This window comes from Epinephelus moara, chromosome 2, assembly GCF_006386435.1.
Source record: "Epinephelus moara isolate mb chromosome 2, YSFRI_EMoa_1.0, whole genome shotgun sequence".
NCBI classification, from domain to species: domain Eukaryota; kingdom Metazoa; phylum Chordata; class Actinopteri; order Perciformes; family Serranidae; genus Epinephelus; species Epinephelus moara.
The window spans coordinates 24,956,802-24,974,407 of NC_065507.1; the positions used below are offsets into that span (position 1 = coordinate 24,956,802).

At 40.4% G+C, this 17,606-nt stretch overlaps 2 protein-coding genes across 2 annotated transcripts in view; both read left to right on the forward strand.

Moving 5' to 3' along the window:
* Positions 1-593: 593 nt before the first annotated feature.
* LOC126407794 (extracellular calcium-sensing receptor-like) lies at positions 594-5,737 on the forward strand. Its single transcript, XM_050073013.1, has 9 exons — positions 594-805; positions 900-1,194; positions 1,399-1,485; positions 1,707-1,976; positions 2,147-2,353; positions 2,441-2,716; positions 3,429-3,656; positions 3,750-3,873; positions 4,824-5,737. Exons 2-9 carry the CDS (start codon positions 928-930, stop codon positions 5,735-5,737), a joined length of 2,373 nt encoding a protein of 790 aa, XP_049928970.1. The 5' UTR covers positions 594-805; positions 900-927.
* A 6,568-nt stretch (positions 5,738-12,305) lies between these two features.
* The window catches only part of LOC126401678 (extracellular calcium-sensing receptor-like), an 8,643-nt gene continuing 3,342 nt past the window's right edge, over positions 12,306-17,606 (forward strand). The window contains exons 1-9 of the mRNA XM_050063065.1: positions 12,306-12,499; positions 12,600-12,894; positions 13,148-13,234; positions 13,454-13,723; positions 13,871-14,077; positions 14,165-14,437; positions 14,873-15,100; positions 15,214-15,337; positions 17,141-17,605. Coding sequence (XP_049919022.1) covers positions 12,390-12,499; positions 12,600-12,894; positions 13,148-13,234; positions 13,454-13,723; positions 13,871-14,077; positions 14,165-14,437; positions 14,873-15,100; positions 15,214-15,337; positions 17,141-17,605 — 2,059 coding nt within the window. The 5' untranslated portion in view covers positions 12,306-12,389. The remainder of the gene's footprint in view (positions 12,500-12,599; positions 12,895-13,147; positions 13,235-13,453; positions 13,724-13,870; positions 14,078-14,164; positions 14,438-14,872; positions 15,101-15,213; positions 15,338-17,140; position 17,606) is intronic.

Consider the following 17,606-nt stretch of genomic DNA (forward strand, 5'->3'; position numbering starts at 1 on the left):
CATAATGCAAGCTGCCCATCTGAAATAGGCAACACAGTAACAGAATCTATTTATATTTCATCAACACATTGGTTTGTTCTAAAAAGGCCTTGTTGGAATTAGCCAATGCACTGCATTGTTCATCGACCTTCTTTTACTAATTCTATATACAGTGGAACTGTACTGAACTGTACTGAGCTGTACTGAGCTGTACTGTTATTCATATTGCAGTATTAAAAACTTTATATTTAGACTTTTAGAGTTTCACAATTATGTTTTCCCGTTGATGTGTATTTGGGGTTAAGAGAAAAACTCAAGATAAGCTCCAGTAACAAAATAATTAGGAACTCAAAAATAAAAGTGATGAACATTAATTTACTCTTGACATTTTGTGTCTATGGAGCTAATTTGATATGTGTATGCCTTGCCCCTACATTACTGTCTGTGCCCAATGGGTGGTGCGAAACTATGACGAAAACCACCAAGGAGTTGACATATCCCTGCGTATAAAAACTATAAACTATAAAACTAAGTAACTGTGTTTGAATTGTTTCAGGGGTGTAGGGAGTACAGCAGTTATGGGGGAATTTCTGGACACAGTTTTGTTCCTGTATGTTGACCTGATCTTGATTTTGTTCCCTTCCTTCTTTTTCTTTTCAGAGTCTTCCTCTTCTTTCCCATCCTGTAAATTGCGGAGACAGTTTTACTTTAATGGGGTGCACAAACCAGGTGATGTGATTCTAGGTGGGCTGTTTGAGGTCCACTACACATCGGTCTTCCCTGAAGAGACGTTCACCTCAGAACCACATCAGCTCAGTTGCCAAGGGTAAGTTTCATTCACATGTAGCAGACAACATGTACAGATGATTTTTAGTAATGTATTACTTTTTATTGATTGATTGTGACATTTTATGTGCTAGCTTTGACACTCCAGGGTTCAGGCATGCCATGACCATGGCCTTTGCTATTGATGAGATCAACAAAAACTCCAACCTGCTACCTAATGTGACTCTGGGATACAGTCTTTATGACAACTGTGCCACACTTGTAATTGGATTCAGTGCTGCATTATCGTTGGCCAGTGGTCGAGAAGAGCAGTTTCTGCCTCAAGAGACCTGCTTGGGAACCCCTCCAGTCCTGGGGATTGTGGGTGATTCCATGTCAACATTTTCTATCGCCACCTCTGATGTGATAGGTTTATTTAGATTGCCCATTGTAAGTTTGCCTTCTTCAGTCTTAGCTGTGTTTTTGATGCACTGTATTTTAATGTAGGCTATAATGAATTCTAAAATGATAGGATAGAACATTTGCATAAACCCTTCTTCCAATTGTTATTTTTTGAAAATGGTTAAATCATTTGAATGTTTGTACTGATTTGCATGAGAAGTAAAACCTCATACTGTATACTGTATGTTTCAGGTGAGTTACTTTGCCACATGCTCCTGCCTAAGTGATAGGGGAAGGTTTCCATCGTTCTTTAGAACAATCCCAAGTGATGCTTTCCAGGTGAAACTCTGAAGAAACAAAATATGTTACACAGAAAGAAATACTTTGCCTGTAAAGTAGCTTTCTGTATTTTCTTCGTGAACAATTGATGAAACTACATGCATTTAGGAGAACGAGTTTTGTGGAATGGTTTAATTGTACTGTGAGATATGAATATGTTGGTTTCAAGTGAAAAATTATTCTAAACTATCCACTGATCCCCCTGCTCTCTATTAAATCAGGTGCGTGCCATGATTCAGATTCTGAAACACTTTGGCTGGACTTGGGCAGGTCTGCTGGTCAGTGATGATGATTATGGACTCCATGTTGCCCGATCCTTCCAATCTGACCTGGCTCAGTCTGGTGGAGGTTGTCTGGCCTACTCAGAGATTTTACCCTGGGGTGACAACCCGGCTGAAATAAAAAGGATTGTGGAAGTGATGAAGACATCCACAGCTCGTGTGGTCATTGTGTTTGCACATCGGATCCACATGATTCAACTTATGGAAGAGGTATCTATCTGTGTCATGTTTTTGTAATATTTACATATTTTGTTCTATGTTTTGTGATTCAGTCCTACAAAGTAGACTGCATTTGCTCCACAGTCTGAAAAATAAAATTAAATATATATATATATATATATATATATATATATATATATATATAATTATGCAATGCACAGGTGGTGAGGCAGAATGTGACAGGCCTTCAGTGGATGGCCAGTGAAGCCTGGACTGCAACTACTGTTCTCCAGACTCCACGTCTCATGCCGTACCTGGGTGGCACTCTGGGCATTGCCATCCGCAGAGGAGAAATACCAGGGCTCAGGGATTTTCTGTTAAGAATACGTCCTGACCTACATAACAGTAATAATTTTGGCCATAGCATGGTAAAATTGTACCCTTAATATCAGATCTTTAATCAGAGTAATTAATATTGTTATTTCTGTTAAGACTTTGTTTTAAATACATTTCAGGTGAGGCAGTTTTGGGAGCAGACGTTCCAGTGTAGATTTGCTCCACCTCCAGCAGGTTGGATGGAGGCTGGGGAAGAACCATGCACTGGTGATGAAGACCTAGAGAGTGTGGAGACTGAGTTTTTGGATGTTTCTAATCTCAGGCCTGAGTACAATATTTACAAGGCTGTGTATGCCCTGGCATATGCCCTTGATGACATGCTGCAGTGTGAGCCAGGGAGAGGGCCTTTCAGCAGACACAGCTGTGCCACTCTGCAAACATTGGAGCCGTGGCAGGTGTGATATCAGTTTACACTCCACCTGTTTAGTTTTTGATGGCAGTAGTTGGTGGATTTGAATCCCCTGATTGTCTTGAGGTTAAAATCAAGTCAAAGTAAAATCCCCATTTCTTGTGACAAATTTAATTACTTTACTTACTTTAAAGAAATCTGGAAAGTTTACATTTACATGTTTGAAGTGCAGAACATCTGAACACTAGAATAACTCAACCTTCAATCTATCACATATATAGCAAAACAGATAACTGGTTGCTCTGTGTTGTAGAGTGTAGATTAAAAAATGTATCGGGTGCTCTTGGAAAAAAAGGAGGGAAATCCAAAATACTGCAAACAGGAAAAGAATCCAGGCACTCCAAAACAAAAATGAGAATGAGGAAGGAAAAATAGATTAAAAATCCTTTATTATAATGGCCAACTCATTAAAAAGCCGATATGTTTCAACCACTGTTGGTCAACCACTGAGAAAAAAAAAAAAAGTCCAGATGAAGACCAACAGTGATCGAAACATGTCGGCTTTTTAATGAGTTGGCCATTATAATAAAGGCTTTTTAATCTAATCTTTCCTTCCTCATTCTCATTTTTGTTTTGGAGTGCCTGGATTCTTTTCCTGTTTGCTATCACATATATAATTGTTGTTTATTCATTGTTTGTTTGTTTTTTAAATTGCGTCCCCTTGTCACAGTATGTATCTATATTTTATCCCTTTGTAGCTTATGTATTACATGGAAAAGGTCAACTTCACCACACCATTTGGTGATCAAGTGTCATTTGATGAGAATGGTGATGCCTTACCAATATATGATATCATGAACTGGCTTCGGCTCCCTGATGGACAAACTAAAGTTCAGAGTGTGGGGGTTGTTAAGAAGTTGGCCTCCAAAGGTGAAGAACTCACACTTGATGAAGACAAAATCTTCTGGAACTTTGAATCCAAACAGGTTGCTATTTTTTTGCCTTTTTACTGTATGACACATAAAAACAGAAACAAACAGTGCAGCATAACTATGACTTAACGTTTACAACCCCTACAGCCACCCCAGTCAGTGTGCAGTGAGAGCTGTCCTCCAGGTACCCGCATGGCTAGAAAAAAGGGGCAGCCTGTGTGTTGCTTCGACTGTGTCCCTTGTTCTGAGGGAAAGTTCAGCAATGAAACAGGTTGGTATCATTATATTATAAAATGTAATGTATATAATACTATAAAACTACCCCTATCTCAAGCTTTTCTGAAGTGAGTAACTCATCTTTGTTATGATCCATCTTGCCAAGCTTGGCAAGGAAGTTTCATACCTGCCTAGTGCATAGCACACACACACCTATCAACCCCTACAAATCTCCAGTAAAGGAGAAGTGGGTGAGGGCCTCACCTTAGAGAAAGTGGTCTCAGCCAGTGGCACACAGCACTGTCTCCATTCATGAACACAATAATTGGTGTGATGATGTCAAAAAAGCGTGCATCACCTGCTATGGCCGTTTTGGTTAACATATTTAATGCCCATTGTGGCCACCAAATCTCAGTGCATATATCTACTCTCTAGGCATGGTGTCTATTTCCCCCTGCAATCTCCATACAGGAGAAAATAGGAAATTAAGACATGATGATGTCAGAAGACAAACATTATCTGACACATAGCATCCTTGAGTGCATGTTCTCCCTGTGTCAGCAAGGGTTTTGTCTAGGTACTCTGGCTTCCTCCCACAGTCCAAAGACATGCAGGCTAGGTTAATTAGTGACTTTCAATTGGCCGTAGGATGAATATGAGCATGAATGGTTGTCTGTCTCTATGTGTTAGTCCTGTGATAGTCTGGCGATCTGTCCAGGGTGTACCCCGCCTCTCGCCCAGTGTCAGCTGGGACAGGCCCTGGCCTTCCCCGTTACCCCATACAAAAAATGATGAATTGGAGGAAAGTATTAAAGGGTGAAGCCTGTGTAAGATAGAACCTTTGTGTGTGTATTCCAATTTACATTCTACACAGGCTAATGATAGATGTGTGTAGTGACAGGGACACAAATGTGTAAAATCAGTCATGCTACGTTGCAAAAGAAGGTAAGAATTGTAAAATATTGCAGAAACAAAGAGAATCTCTTCTTGTTCTTCTCTTCTTAGACTCCATGGAGTGCACCAGTTGTCCAGAGGACTTCTGGTCCAGCCCCCAGGGTGACCACTGTGTTCCTAAGGAAACAGAGTTCCTCTCCTATCATGAGCCTCTGGGTATCTGCCTGACAACCGCCTCGTTGCTGGGCACATTTGTCTGTGCTGTTGTCCTGGCAATCTTCATCTATCATCGCAGTACACCTATGGTACGTGCCAACAATTCAGAACTGAGTTTCCTGCTCTTGGTGTCACTTAAATTATGTTTCCTGTGTTCTCTGCTGTTTATTGGCCGTCCCAGGCTGTGGACATGCCAACTGAGACATGCAGGATTTGGGATCAGCTTTGTGCTTTCTGTTTCTTGTATTTTGGTAAAAACTGTGGTGGTTCTGGCTGTGTTCAAGGCCTCCAAGCCAGGAGGTGGGGCCAGCCTGAAATGGTTTGGTCCTATGCAGCAGAGAGGAACAGTTATGGTTCTTACATCTCTTCAGGCCGCAATCTGCACTGCTTGGCTTGTCTCTTCCTCACCAGCTCCTCATAAAAACACTCAATACCACAATGACAAGATAGTTTATGAGTGTGTAGTTGGGTCCACCGTTGGTTTTGGAGTGTTACTGGGCTATATTGGCTTACTGGCTATCCTCAGCTTCCTGTTAGCCTTTTTGGCAAGGAATCTTCCAGATAACTTCAATGAGGCCAAACTCATCACTTTCAGCATGCTGATCTTCTGTGCAGTGTGGGTGGCCTTTGTCCCTGCTTATGTCAACTCCCCAGGAAAATATGCAGATGCAGTGGAGGTATTTGCCATCCTGGCCTCAAGTTTTGGCCTGCTGGTTGCTCTGTTTGGACCCAAATGTTACATAATCCTGGTGAGACCAGAGAGGAACACAAAGAAAGCAATCATGGGTCGAGGAACCCCCAAGACATAATGATGAATTGTGTTGCTGTCTGTATTTTACAGTCCTTTACAAGCCCAAAACAATAGCTTTCTTTTGACCTTTAAAGTTTCTTTATATGAATAAAAAATCAAAACAAAATGGAAATAAATAAAGCTATAAATAAATAACTGAGTCCACCAATTCTGCCTTTCTTTATCGTAACTGTTTCCTGGTATTTGAGAGAAGTACAAAATGTCCGTCAATGTCTAGCTGTGAGGTAGTTGTATTACTTTCTGTTGACTCAAAACATCACATACTTTTATTGCAAATGACATAGGCTTGGCACCACCATCTCACTCACCCTTTTATTGGATGTGAATTCTGGAGGCATTCAGAAACTAGGATTTTCTTTCAAAACTTTCATTATTATTATTCTGTACTGCTTTACGTTTTCCTTTTTTTTTCTTTTTTTTTTCAACTTAACTCCCTCTATATTTTTCAACCTAGAGTCCTCATTCAAACATCAAAATGTTGATCTCAATTAGAACATTATTGCTGTTGCATTTATCATACCTTTCAAGCTTTCAGAAATATTCAGCATTTTTCAGGATTTTTTTTTCCTATTCTAATTAATGGAGGGAATGTTCAAATTACACACAAATTTGCATTTTTTCCACTATCCACACACTCATACATGTACAAAGAAGCTCTATTCAGATATTAAACTGTTCCACATATTTTATACATTCGGGGTGTTATTCAACTCTCAAATCCCATTAAAACATTTTAAATATTCAACCCTCTTTAGTAAAAACAACCTCAGATTTTTGTTTGATTCATTGTATTTTGTACAGTGTGTATGTGACGGACTTCGAAGTTTTAAAATCTTGTGAAAAAAAGAAATGTTAAACTTGCTCTTGTTCCCACAATTTTCAGTATTCATACATCATTTAGGTCAAGATGCTGAAAATTTTTGCTGGTCACAAACGTGTAATTATGGACTCAAACACACCTACACTTGGCACCGTGAATCTGAAAGTGACAGTTATGTGCACTACCTTATATTGTGTGGGGTCCACACATATTCAGGTATGCATACCTTGATTGACTGGCTAAATTTGTGCAAATCTCAGGGGGTGAATGCGTGCTTGTGATTTGCGGAAAGCATTACCTATAGTGTCACCTAGTTTTAGATAAAACTACAATATACTGTACACTAGAAAATGAAGGTTACAATATTGTAACCCTAGTTCTATTAGCACGGGCAAAGCCCTCGACTGGACTCTGTGGGTAATATTACTCCTCCAATCATGAGCATGCAGTCGCACACTGAAGAAAGCATAAAAGTAGCCCGCCAATCAGGATGTGCTTACCTTGTTCAAAACACTTTCAAGTTCATCAGCTGTGGATTGCGCCACATATATTGTTGAGTCATCAGCATACATGGCTATCTTTGCATTTTTTAGGGTAAGAGGTAAGTCGTTAGTAAATATGGAATATAATAATGGACCCAAGCAGCTTCCCTGTGGAATTCCACAGTTAATTGATTTTGCATCAGAAAAACTTCCATTAAAGCAGACTGTCTGTTTCCTATTTGTTAAATAGCTCTCCAACCAGAGTATCGCAGTAGGACTGAAACCATAACATTTCAGTTTTTGTAGTAATAAATTATGATCAATTATATCGAAAGCCGCACTGAAATCTAACAGCACAGCTCCTACAAAGTTCCTATTGTCAATGTCTCTGAGCCAATCATCCGTCATCTGAGTCATGGCTGTGGCAGTGGAATGTCCTTCTCTATAAGCATGTTGAAAATCTGTGTTCAAATCATTAACTGAAAAATAGCATTGTATTTGGTCAAAAGCAATTCTTTCCATGATTTTACTCAAAGTGGGCAGCAGGCTAATAGGTCTACCATTAGGGCCACAAAATGGTACAGTTGCATTCTTTGGTAATGGAATAATTTTTGCAGTTTTCCATGCTGATGGATAGACATATTTTGCTAAACTTAAGTTTAACACATGGCAAATTGGAGAAGCAATCAAGTTTGCTACCAATTTCAGTAGTTTTGAATCCATATTATCTACACCTGATGGTTTGTCTTTACATCCGAGAAGCAACTTTTCCACATTGCTCACAGTTACTTTAGTAAATTCAAATGTGCAATTTTTGTCTGCCATAATTTAATCTTTTATCAGGGCATAAGATTGTATGTTATTTGTTTGGCCCATCTCATCCCTGAGTTTGTTTACTTTATCATTAAAATAATTATTGAGGTGATTAGCAATATCTAATGGTTTGGTTAGAAAATTTCCTTCTGATTCCATAAATGATAGAAAAGATTTAGATTTCCTACCCATAATATCATTTAGAATATTCCACATTTTTTTACTATCATGCTTAATATTATTTATCACATTTTCATAATACATCTTCTTTTTCCTTTTATTCAACTTGATCGCATAATTCCTTAGCTTACGGTAAACTTGCCAATCAGATTCATAATTAGAGTTATTTGCCATTAACTTTGCTTGATCTCTCTGTACCATACAATCCTTCAGTTCCTCATCAATCCAAAGGGCTCTGACATTTCTAACAGTTCTCTTTTTCACAGGTGCATGTTTGTTAATTATTTCCACAAATAGTTTATTAAAAGCTTCAACAGCATCATTTGGATCATCCGTCATCAACACACTATCCCAACAAATATCTCTAACATCCTCAATAAAATGATCCTCATTAAAGTGTTTGTATGATCTTTTAACAATGATTTTGGGTCCAGCTTTAGGAACCTTTGTTTTCCTCACGATTCCTATTAAATTATGATCACTACAACCTATTGGGATTGATATGACTTTGGTGCAGAGCTCTGCTGAGTTAGTGAAAATGTCATCTATACAGGTTGATGTTTTAGATCCATCTCTTTTTAAGCACACTCTAGTTGGCTTAGTGACTACTTGTGTTAAAGCACGTGCATCTGTGATGGTGAGAAGCTTGTTTTTCAATGGACAATGTAAGGAATACCAGTCAATGTTTATGTCTCCTAGGAAATATATTTCATTAGCCTGATCACATACTTTATCTAACATATAACACAATTTATCTAAGTAAGAGGAATTAGCATTGGGTGGCCTGCAACAACAGCCCACCAATAGGGGCTTCAAATGGGGGATATGTGCTTGAAGCCATAATGCTTCTACCTCTGTTGACATTAGGTCCACCCTTACTCTCACAGGTAAGTGATCTTGAATATAGATGGCGACCCCACCACCATTTGCATTCCTGTCTTTTCTATATATATTGTATCCTTGTATACTTAATTCAGAGTCTTCAAATGTAGAGTCCAGATGAGTCTCCGATATTGCCAAAACATGTATGTTGCCTTCTGATAAGACATTTAAAATATCAATTAATTTGTTTCTGAGGCTACATATGTTTATGTGGGCCACCTTCAACCCTTTCTTGGGTAGTTTAGCTAAAGTCAACATTCATACTCATTTAATATTATCATCATGTTGTCATTTATTAACTGATCCGTCTTAACGCTACAATCTCTACAACCATCCTTCAGATGACACCTAGGCCCACACATACTTAAAAACACCCACCAACAACTCACATATACATTCACACACATGAAACATCCCACACACCCAAAGTACCAATTGTCTGTGATCATTGTAAAAGAACAGTCACATAGAGTCCTGTCCTCCCCAGAAAAATAACAAAAAAAATTAAAAAAACTGAGAAACCCCTTCAACATATGTTTAGTAATTCAAATAATTTAATGGGCCGCCTGATGCCTCGGCCAGCATTATATTGTCACGTGACAAAAAAAAAAAAAAAATTCGCCCAACCAGCAGCGTCAACAGTCTGGGTCACATGACCAGAAGCTAAACAACCAAAACAATACTCAGGTGGCTGCTTTTAGCCCAGGTAAAGGATTAAAAGAAAACAAAAGAAGAAAAAGAAGGAAAAAGAAGGGGGCAATAATTACCGGAATTATCATGTCACTTAGCAGGAACGTCTGTCCTCGTCAGCATTGTTCAATAGTCAGCTTATCCTCCTCCTGTTTTACATCTTGTCTTTGAGAAAGTCCTCCAACTTGACAGGATCTTCAAAGAAGTTGTGTTCATGGCCTTTGGATATTTTTATAGTAGCCGGATAGATTAGGAAGGCGAGGAAACCAGCCTGGCGAGCCTTTTCCATGACAGGATAGCAGGATTTGCGTCGGATCCTCGTTGCCACACTGTAGTCCGCCGAGAAGTGGACCTCCTTCCCCTCCATCCTCAGCGGTGAGTCCCTTGCTGCTTTAAGCATACAAGCTCTATCTGTATATCTTAGACACACAAATCAACACTCTTGGCTTGGACGTAGCATTCCCCCGAGGGGGTCCAATCCGATGAGATCGCATGATCTCTGGCGGGGTGTCTCTCAGTGTGGGGAACCACAGTGACAGCTGCGTGTTGAGATACTGTGTCGCGTTAGGGCCCTCTTTTCCCTCCGGGAGCCCATGAACGCAAATGTTGTTTCTCCTGCTGCGATCTTCTAGGTCTGCTAACTTTTCCTCAACTGCCCTTAATGATTTTGTCAATGAAATAGATGTGCACTCTACCTTTTCAGTGCGCTTTATCAAAGTTGTATGGTCTGCTCTGAGTGCACTGGTTTCCTCCTTGAGCGATGATATGTCCGACTGGAGGGCATCAAAGCGTTGCTCAAGACAAATAAATCTTTCCATGGAGATAGCCTCAGCCTTGGAAAAATGTTTCTCCAGTGCAGCATCTATCAGCATTGACAGTGATTCAGTCGATTCCATTGTTAGCGTGCCATCTGATTTCGGTGGCTGTAGGCCTACGCTGTTTTTGGTTCCACGCGGCATGAGCAAACAAAATTTCCTCTGAATCAAAAGTCACTCCAAGGTGTTCAAGAGAGCTGTTACAACTTTAGACAGATAATCCGGAATAAAGAAACACTAAACCATAATTACTCAGATTGCACTGGAGAGGGGAGATCAGTACGCAGCCACACCTAAGCAGCCATATAGTAGTCAGCTGGATGATGTATCTCTGGAAGGCAAGTGCCTTCTGGCATGACCAATCCCGGAAGCTCCACTACTACCACATCTGTCAAGTGACAGACCAATCACTTGAACTGCACAAGCAGGCCAGTCTCTAACAACCCTAAACATGGCAAAAAGTTTAGTGTGGTGAGATACCTGACTAAGAGAACTATGGCCACCCTGGTGAGCAAATGTTCTCTTCTCTCAGTACTTCACAATGGGAGATATGACCCAATCCTAAATTGCATATTTATGAAGCCAATAATGCATCAAAACTGAGAGGACCAACACCATGAACCCTAGTCATGGACTTATAGTGACATGCCTATGAAGAACTCACACTGAGGACTAAATGCATTAGGGAAGGTAATGTCACCAGCTGTAAAACCAAATAATTGTATCTGAATGCCAGTCAGTTGGACTTGGAGAGTTTGGCGCATGTCCTTATTAGCATACTGCAGTTCTTGCTAGTGATATGCATAAAGAAAGCAACAATGTTGTGTTTAGGAATGCAGACTTTCATAAAGGGGCCAGCCTTGCCCTTGCAACTCATGTGATTGACCTGTCCCATGAAAAACGTGGTGGTAGTTGGGCTGCTGTGATCTATCATGCCAGACCGGACATTGTATAGTAAGGCAACATAAATGCAGCTTTGCCTTCTCTGAAGTTCATTCATTCATCTTGGGGGTTGCGGGAGGGCTGACACATAGAGACAGAAAACCATTCACACTCACATCCACATCTACGGGCAATTTAGAGTCACCGGTTAACCTAACCTGCATGTCTTTGGACTGTGGAAGGAAGCCGGAGTACCCAGAAAAAACCCCACACTGACACGGGAAGAACATACAAACTCTGCAAAGAGGGGCTCCCCCACCCTGGATTTGAACCAGGAACCCCTTTGCTTTGAGGCGAAAGTGCTAACCACTAGCCTTCCACTAGCCACCTTCTCTTAAGTTTACACAAGAAAATAAATCATATTTATAATGCTAGATAAAAATATTTCCCACACAACAATGCACACACACAATAAAATGTATACTAAAAACGAATGTCATTTTGTCATAAATTTAGAAACGGTACTCATAGTGTGAACATAATTGTTGCCATTGCTGTATTGCTTTGCTCTTGTTCGTCTATTATCTCAACTGTGTTTACAGAGTTTTCCCTTTACTTTGCGTATTTGAGGTAAAAACATGATTTATCTGTCACTCTGCTCAGCATAATTCTTTACATTTGACAGACAGAAACTCAAGGTGAGCTCCAGCTTCGCCAATAAAAATTGATTTAAGACCTCAAACATATGAGTAATTAATAGAAAATAAATGTAATTATGACATTCTCTGTGTGTTGAGCTAATTTAAGATGTATATGCCCTGCCTCTATATGAGCCCTGATGGGTGGTGTTAAATTATGACGAAAAGCACCAAAGGAGATGACATAGGCTATAAAATTAAGCAACCATGTTTGAAGCTCACTAACAGGGGTGTAGGGATGAGGGCAGTTATGGGGGCAGTTCTCAACACATTTTTGTTATTATATGTCAACCTGATCTTGATTTTGTCCTCTTCCTCCATTTTCTCGACAAAGGCTTCCTCTCTTTTCTCATCTTGTAAATTAAGGAGACAGTTTTATTTTAATGGGATGCACAAGCCAGGTGATGTGATCCTGGGTGGGCTGTTTGAGGTCCACTATACCTCAGTCTTACCTGAGCTGACGTTCACCTCAAAACCACATCAGCTCATCTGCCAAGGGTAAGTTTCACACACATAGCACACAATGTGCACAATGGATAATTGATAATGTACTTTTTGCATAATATTTTGAGGTTGATAGTGACATTTTTTGTGCTAGCTTTGATCCTCCAGGGTTCAGGCATGCCATGACCATGGCCTTTGCTATTGATGAGATCAACAAAAACTCCAACCTGCTACCTAATGTGACTCTGGGATACAGTCTTTATGACAACTGTGCTACACTTGTAATTGGATTCAGTGCTGCATTATCATTGGCCAGTGGTCGAGAAGAGCAGTTTCTGCTTGAGGAGACTTGTTTGGGAGCCCCTCCAGTCCTGGGGATTGTGGGTGATTCCATCTCAACATCTTCTATTGCCACCTCTGATGTGATAGGTTTATTCAAACTGCCCATTGTAAGTTTGCTTTCATCGGTCTTAGCTTTGTTTTTGATGTGCCGTATTTGAATGTAGGCTAGTTCAAATTTTAAAAAAACAGGATAGAAAATATACATAAAATCTTTCGTCCTGTTTCTCCATCAAGCTTTGATTTGTTTTCAAGTTGAGTTTTTATTTTAGATGATTTAAATGTTTTCATTGGTGAGATCATTTGAATGTTTGTACTGATTTGCATGAGAAGTAAAACCTCTGTGCATACTGTATGTTTCAGGTGAGTTACTTTGCCACATGCTCCTGCCTAAGTGATAGGGGAAGGTTTCCATCGTTCTTTAGAACAATCCCAAGTGATGCTTTCCAGGTGAAACTCTGAAGAAACAAAATATTTTACACAGAAAGAAATACTTTGCCTGTAAAGTAGCTTTCTGTATTTTCTTTGTGAACAATTGATAAAACTACATGCATTTAGGAGAAGGAGTTTTGTGGAATGGTTTAATTGTGCTGTGAGATATGAATATGTTGGTTAAGTGAAAAATTATTCTAAACTATCCACTGATCCCTCTGCTCTCTATTAAATCAGGTGCGTGCCATGATTCAGATTCTGAAACACTTTGGCTGGACTTGGGCAGGTCTGCTGGTCAGTGATGATGATTATGGACTCCATGTTGCACGATCCTTTCAATCTGACCTGGCTCAGTCTGGTGGAGGTTGTCTAGCCTACTCAGAGATTTTACCCTGGGGTGACAACCCAGCTGAACTAAAAAGGATTGTGGAAGTGATGAAGACATCCACAGCTCGTGTGGTCATTGTGTTTGCACATCGGATCCACATGATTCAACTTATGGAAGAGGTATCTTTCTATATCATGTTTTTGTAATATTTACATATTTCATTCTATGTTTTGTGATTCAGTCCTTCAAAGTAGACTGCATTTGCTTCACATCAGTCTGAACAATATATATATATATATATATATATAAAATTATGCAATGCACAGGTGGTGAGGCAGAATGTGACAGGCCTTCAGTGGATGGCCAGTGAAGCCTGGACTGCATCTCCTGTTCTCCAGACTCCACGTCTCATGCCGTACCTGGGTGGCACTCTGGGCATTGCCATCCGCAGAGGAGAAATACCAGGGCTCAGGGATTTTCTGTTAAGAATACGTCCTGACCTACATGGCAATAACGATTTTGGCCATAGCATGGTAAAGTTGTAGCCTTAAAATCACATCTGTAATCAGAATAATTAGTATTGTTATTTCTGTTAAGACTTTGTTTTAAATACATTTCAGGTGAGGCAGTTTTGGGAATACACATTCCAGTGTAAATTTGCTCCGCAGCCAGCAGATTGGGTAGAGGCTGGGGGAGACCTATGCACTGGTGATGAAGACCTAGAGAGTGTGACTGAGGTTTTGGATGTTTCTAATCTCAGGCCTGAGTACAATATTTACAAGGCTGTGTATGCCCTGGCATATGCCCTTGATGACATGCTGCACTGTGAGCCAGGGAGAGGGCCCTTCAGCAGGCACAGCTGTGCCACTTTGCAAACATTGGAGCCGTGGCAGGTGTGATATCAGTTTACACTCCACCTGTTTAGTTTTTGGAAAAAAAAAAAAAAAAAGCTGTTGCATCCAGAGGTAATACTGAAGTAGATTGTGGAAAAATAGAAAATAAATGAATATGGCTGTGTTTGGTCAATTTGAATCCCTTGACTGTTTTGAGGATAAAATCAAAACAAATTAAAATTTTCCTTATTTCTTGTGACAGATTGAATTACTTTATTGCAACAATGGTTAACGAAATTTAGAAAGGTCACATTTGCATGTGTGAAGTGCAGAACATTTGAAAACTAGTATGATTCAATCCTCAATCTATCACACAGAACATCTGAAAGCATATTCACAATCAACAATATATATAAATTCTTTGTTGTTTATTTGTTTTGTTTTGTTTTTTATTGCGTCCCCTTGTCTCAAATTATCTATATTTCATCCCTTTAGCTTGTGTATTACATGGAAAAGGTCAACTTCACCTCACCATTTGGTGATCAAGTGTCATTTGATGAGAATGGTGATGCCTTACCAATATATGATATCATGAACTGGCTGTGGCTCCCTGATGGACGAACTAAAGTTCAGAGTGTGGGGGTTGTTAAGAAGTTGGCCTCCAAAGGTGAAGAACTCACACTTGATGAAGACAAAATCTTCTGGAACTTTGAATCCAAAAAGGTTACTATTTAAAAAATATTTTATTGTTTATTTTGCGTTATTAGTTTATGTCACAAAAAAAGAGAAACAAACTGTGTAGAATAACTGTGACTTAACGTTTACAACCCCTACAGCCACCCCAGTCAGTGTGCAGTGAGAGCTGTCCTCCAGGTACCCGCATGGCTAGAAAAAAGGGGCAGCCTGTGTGTTGTTTCGACTGTGTCCCTTGTTCTGAGGGAAAGTTCAGCAATGAAACAGGTTGGTATATTATAAAATGTAATGTATAATATTATAAATCTACATGTTATGAAGTGGAAATTGAATCCAATTCAGACATATTCCTCTTCTTGGTGCCTTGGTAATGTAGACCAAAAAAACACATTCCCACTGCACTGCAGAATCACAGTTTACCTCCTGGCATTGGTGGTCCATCTGACATAATGAAGGTTATGATATTGTAACCCTAGTTCTGTTAACTCAGGCAGACCCCTCCACGAGTCTCTATGAGTCTAATCACGAGCACACATTCACAAACTGACAAGCCTAAAAGTAGCCCGCCAATCAGGACATACTTATCCAAATATGTCCAGAACCCACAGTATATAAGGAGGCAAATTCCTGCTGTCAAACATCCTACACCATATTTAACCAGCGGCTTAAGAGCCACAGGGCCCAAAGATACAGGGCTCCACCTGGCTAATAGAACTAGGGTTACAATATCGAATGCTCTGTCGCAACATAGCATCGAACGAGCCACACTTAAACCTGGCCAGCTAAGGGAAACTCCCCATAGCCCGCCTACTTCTTTATAACCTAGGCTGCCACAATAGAGAAGTGGTAAGTAAGTAACGAAAGTGGGTGGGGCCTCAGATTAACTTTGCAGGGGTCAAAAGACAGGCAGTAGACATCCTGACCATAACACTGTCATACATATATCCCCGACACTCACCCTGCTGAAAAAGAACGCAGACACTGCCATACCACATGTGGAGCACGCGCAGACCACAGTGGAAAAGTCCCTGCCTGCCTGCCTGTAGACTTGGGAAGTGCACTCATAAAGCCATCTCGCAAGGCATTTCTTAGACATGATCTTGCCGGCAACACCATCACCAAAGCACGCAAACAGCTGCTCAGTTCGTCTGATGGGAGCCATATTTCAAATGTATGGGAATATGCTTGTTTGGTAGAGACCCCAGCAAAAATCATATCATATAAAATTTTACAGTGAAAAAAGAAGTTATAATATAGACTGTCAATGCATCTGAACGTTACAGTGGTGCAGTGGTTAGCCTTATCACCTCACAGCAAAGGATTTCTGATTTGAACCTGGGTTGAGGATTCGAACCCTTCTGTGCAGAAGTTGCATGTTGTCCCCGTGTCAGCATGGGTGGCAAGGAAGATTCATACCTGCCCAGGGCATAGCATGTACACACTTTTCAACTCCAACCAATCTCCAGTAAAGGAGAAGTTGATGAGGGGCTCACCTTATCACATACACATCTACTCCCCAGGCATGATGTCTATTTCCCCCTACAATCCATACAGATGACTAGAGAAAATTAAGACTCTTTGTCCATTCATGAACACTGTATGACCATCTGGCATTATGATGTCAGAAGACACAATTCATCTCATCATTCTCCCCTTGTCAGCATGGGTTTTCTCTGAGTACTCCGGCTTCCTCCCACAGTCCAAAGACATGAAGGCTAGGTGAAATGGTGACTCTAGATTGGCCGTAGGTGTAAGTGTGAGCATGAATGTCTCTATGTGTTCCCTAACAGGATAAGCAGTCACAGGAATTTTTTATTTTTTTTTTTCCATATTGTGCAAAAAAGTGGAGGAAAGTATTATCCATAGAGTCCAGTAGAGGGTGGAGCCTGTGTGAGATAAAACCTTTGTGTGTATATTTCCATCTACATTCTACACAGGCCAATGATAGATGTGTAGTGACAGGGACCATAACAAATGTATAAAATTGGTCATGCTAAGTTGTGACAGAAGGTAACAATTGTAAAATATTGCAGAAACAAAGAAAATCTGTTCTTGTTCTTCTCTTCTTAGACTCCATGAAGTGCACCAGTTGTCCAGAGGACTTCTGGTCCAGTCCCCAGGGTGACCACTGTGTTCCTAAGGAAACAGAGTTCCTCTCCTATCATGAGCCTCTGGGTATCTGCCTGACAACCGCCTCGTTGCTGGGCACATTTGTCTGTGCTGTTGTCCTGGCAATCTTCATCTATCATCGCAGTACACCTATGGTACGTGCCAACAATTCAGAACTGAGTTTCCTGCTCTTGGTGTCACTTAAATTATGTTTCCTTTGCTCACTGCTGTTTATTGGCCGTCCCAGGCTGTGGACATGCCAGCTGAGACATGCAGGATTTGGGATCAGCTTTGTGCTTTCTGTTTCTTGTATTTTGGTAAAAACTGTGGTGGTTCTGGCTGTGTTCAAGGCCTCCAAGCCAGGAGGTGGGGCCAGCCTGAAATGGTTTGGTCCTATGCAGCAGAGAGGAACAGTTATGGTTCTTAC

Excerpts from the sequence above, each read along its gene's own strand:
- LOC126407794 (XM_050073013.1), top strand. The coding sequence starts at position 928 with ATGACCATGGCCTTTGCTATTGATGAGATCAACAAAAACTCCAACCTG. Across the intron at positions 2,354-2,440 it reads ATAATTTTGGCCATAGCATG|GTGAGGCAGTTTTGGGAGCA; the intron begins GTAAAATTGTAC and ends AATACATTTCAG. Across the intron at positions 3,874-4,823 it reads AAAGTTCAGCAATGAAACAG|ACTCCATGGAGTGCACCAGT; the intron begins GTTGGTATCATT and ends TTCTCTTCTTAG.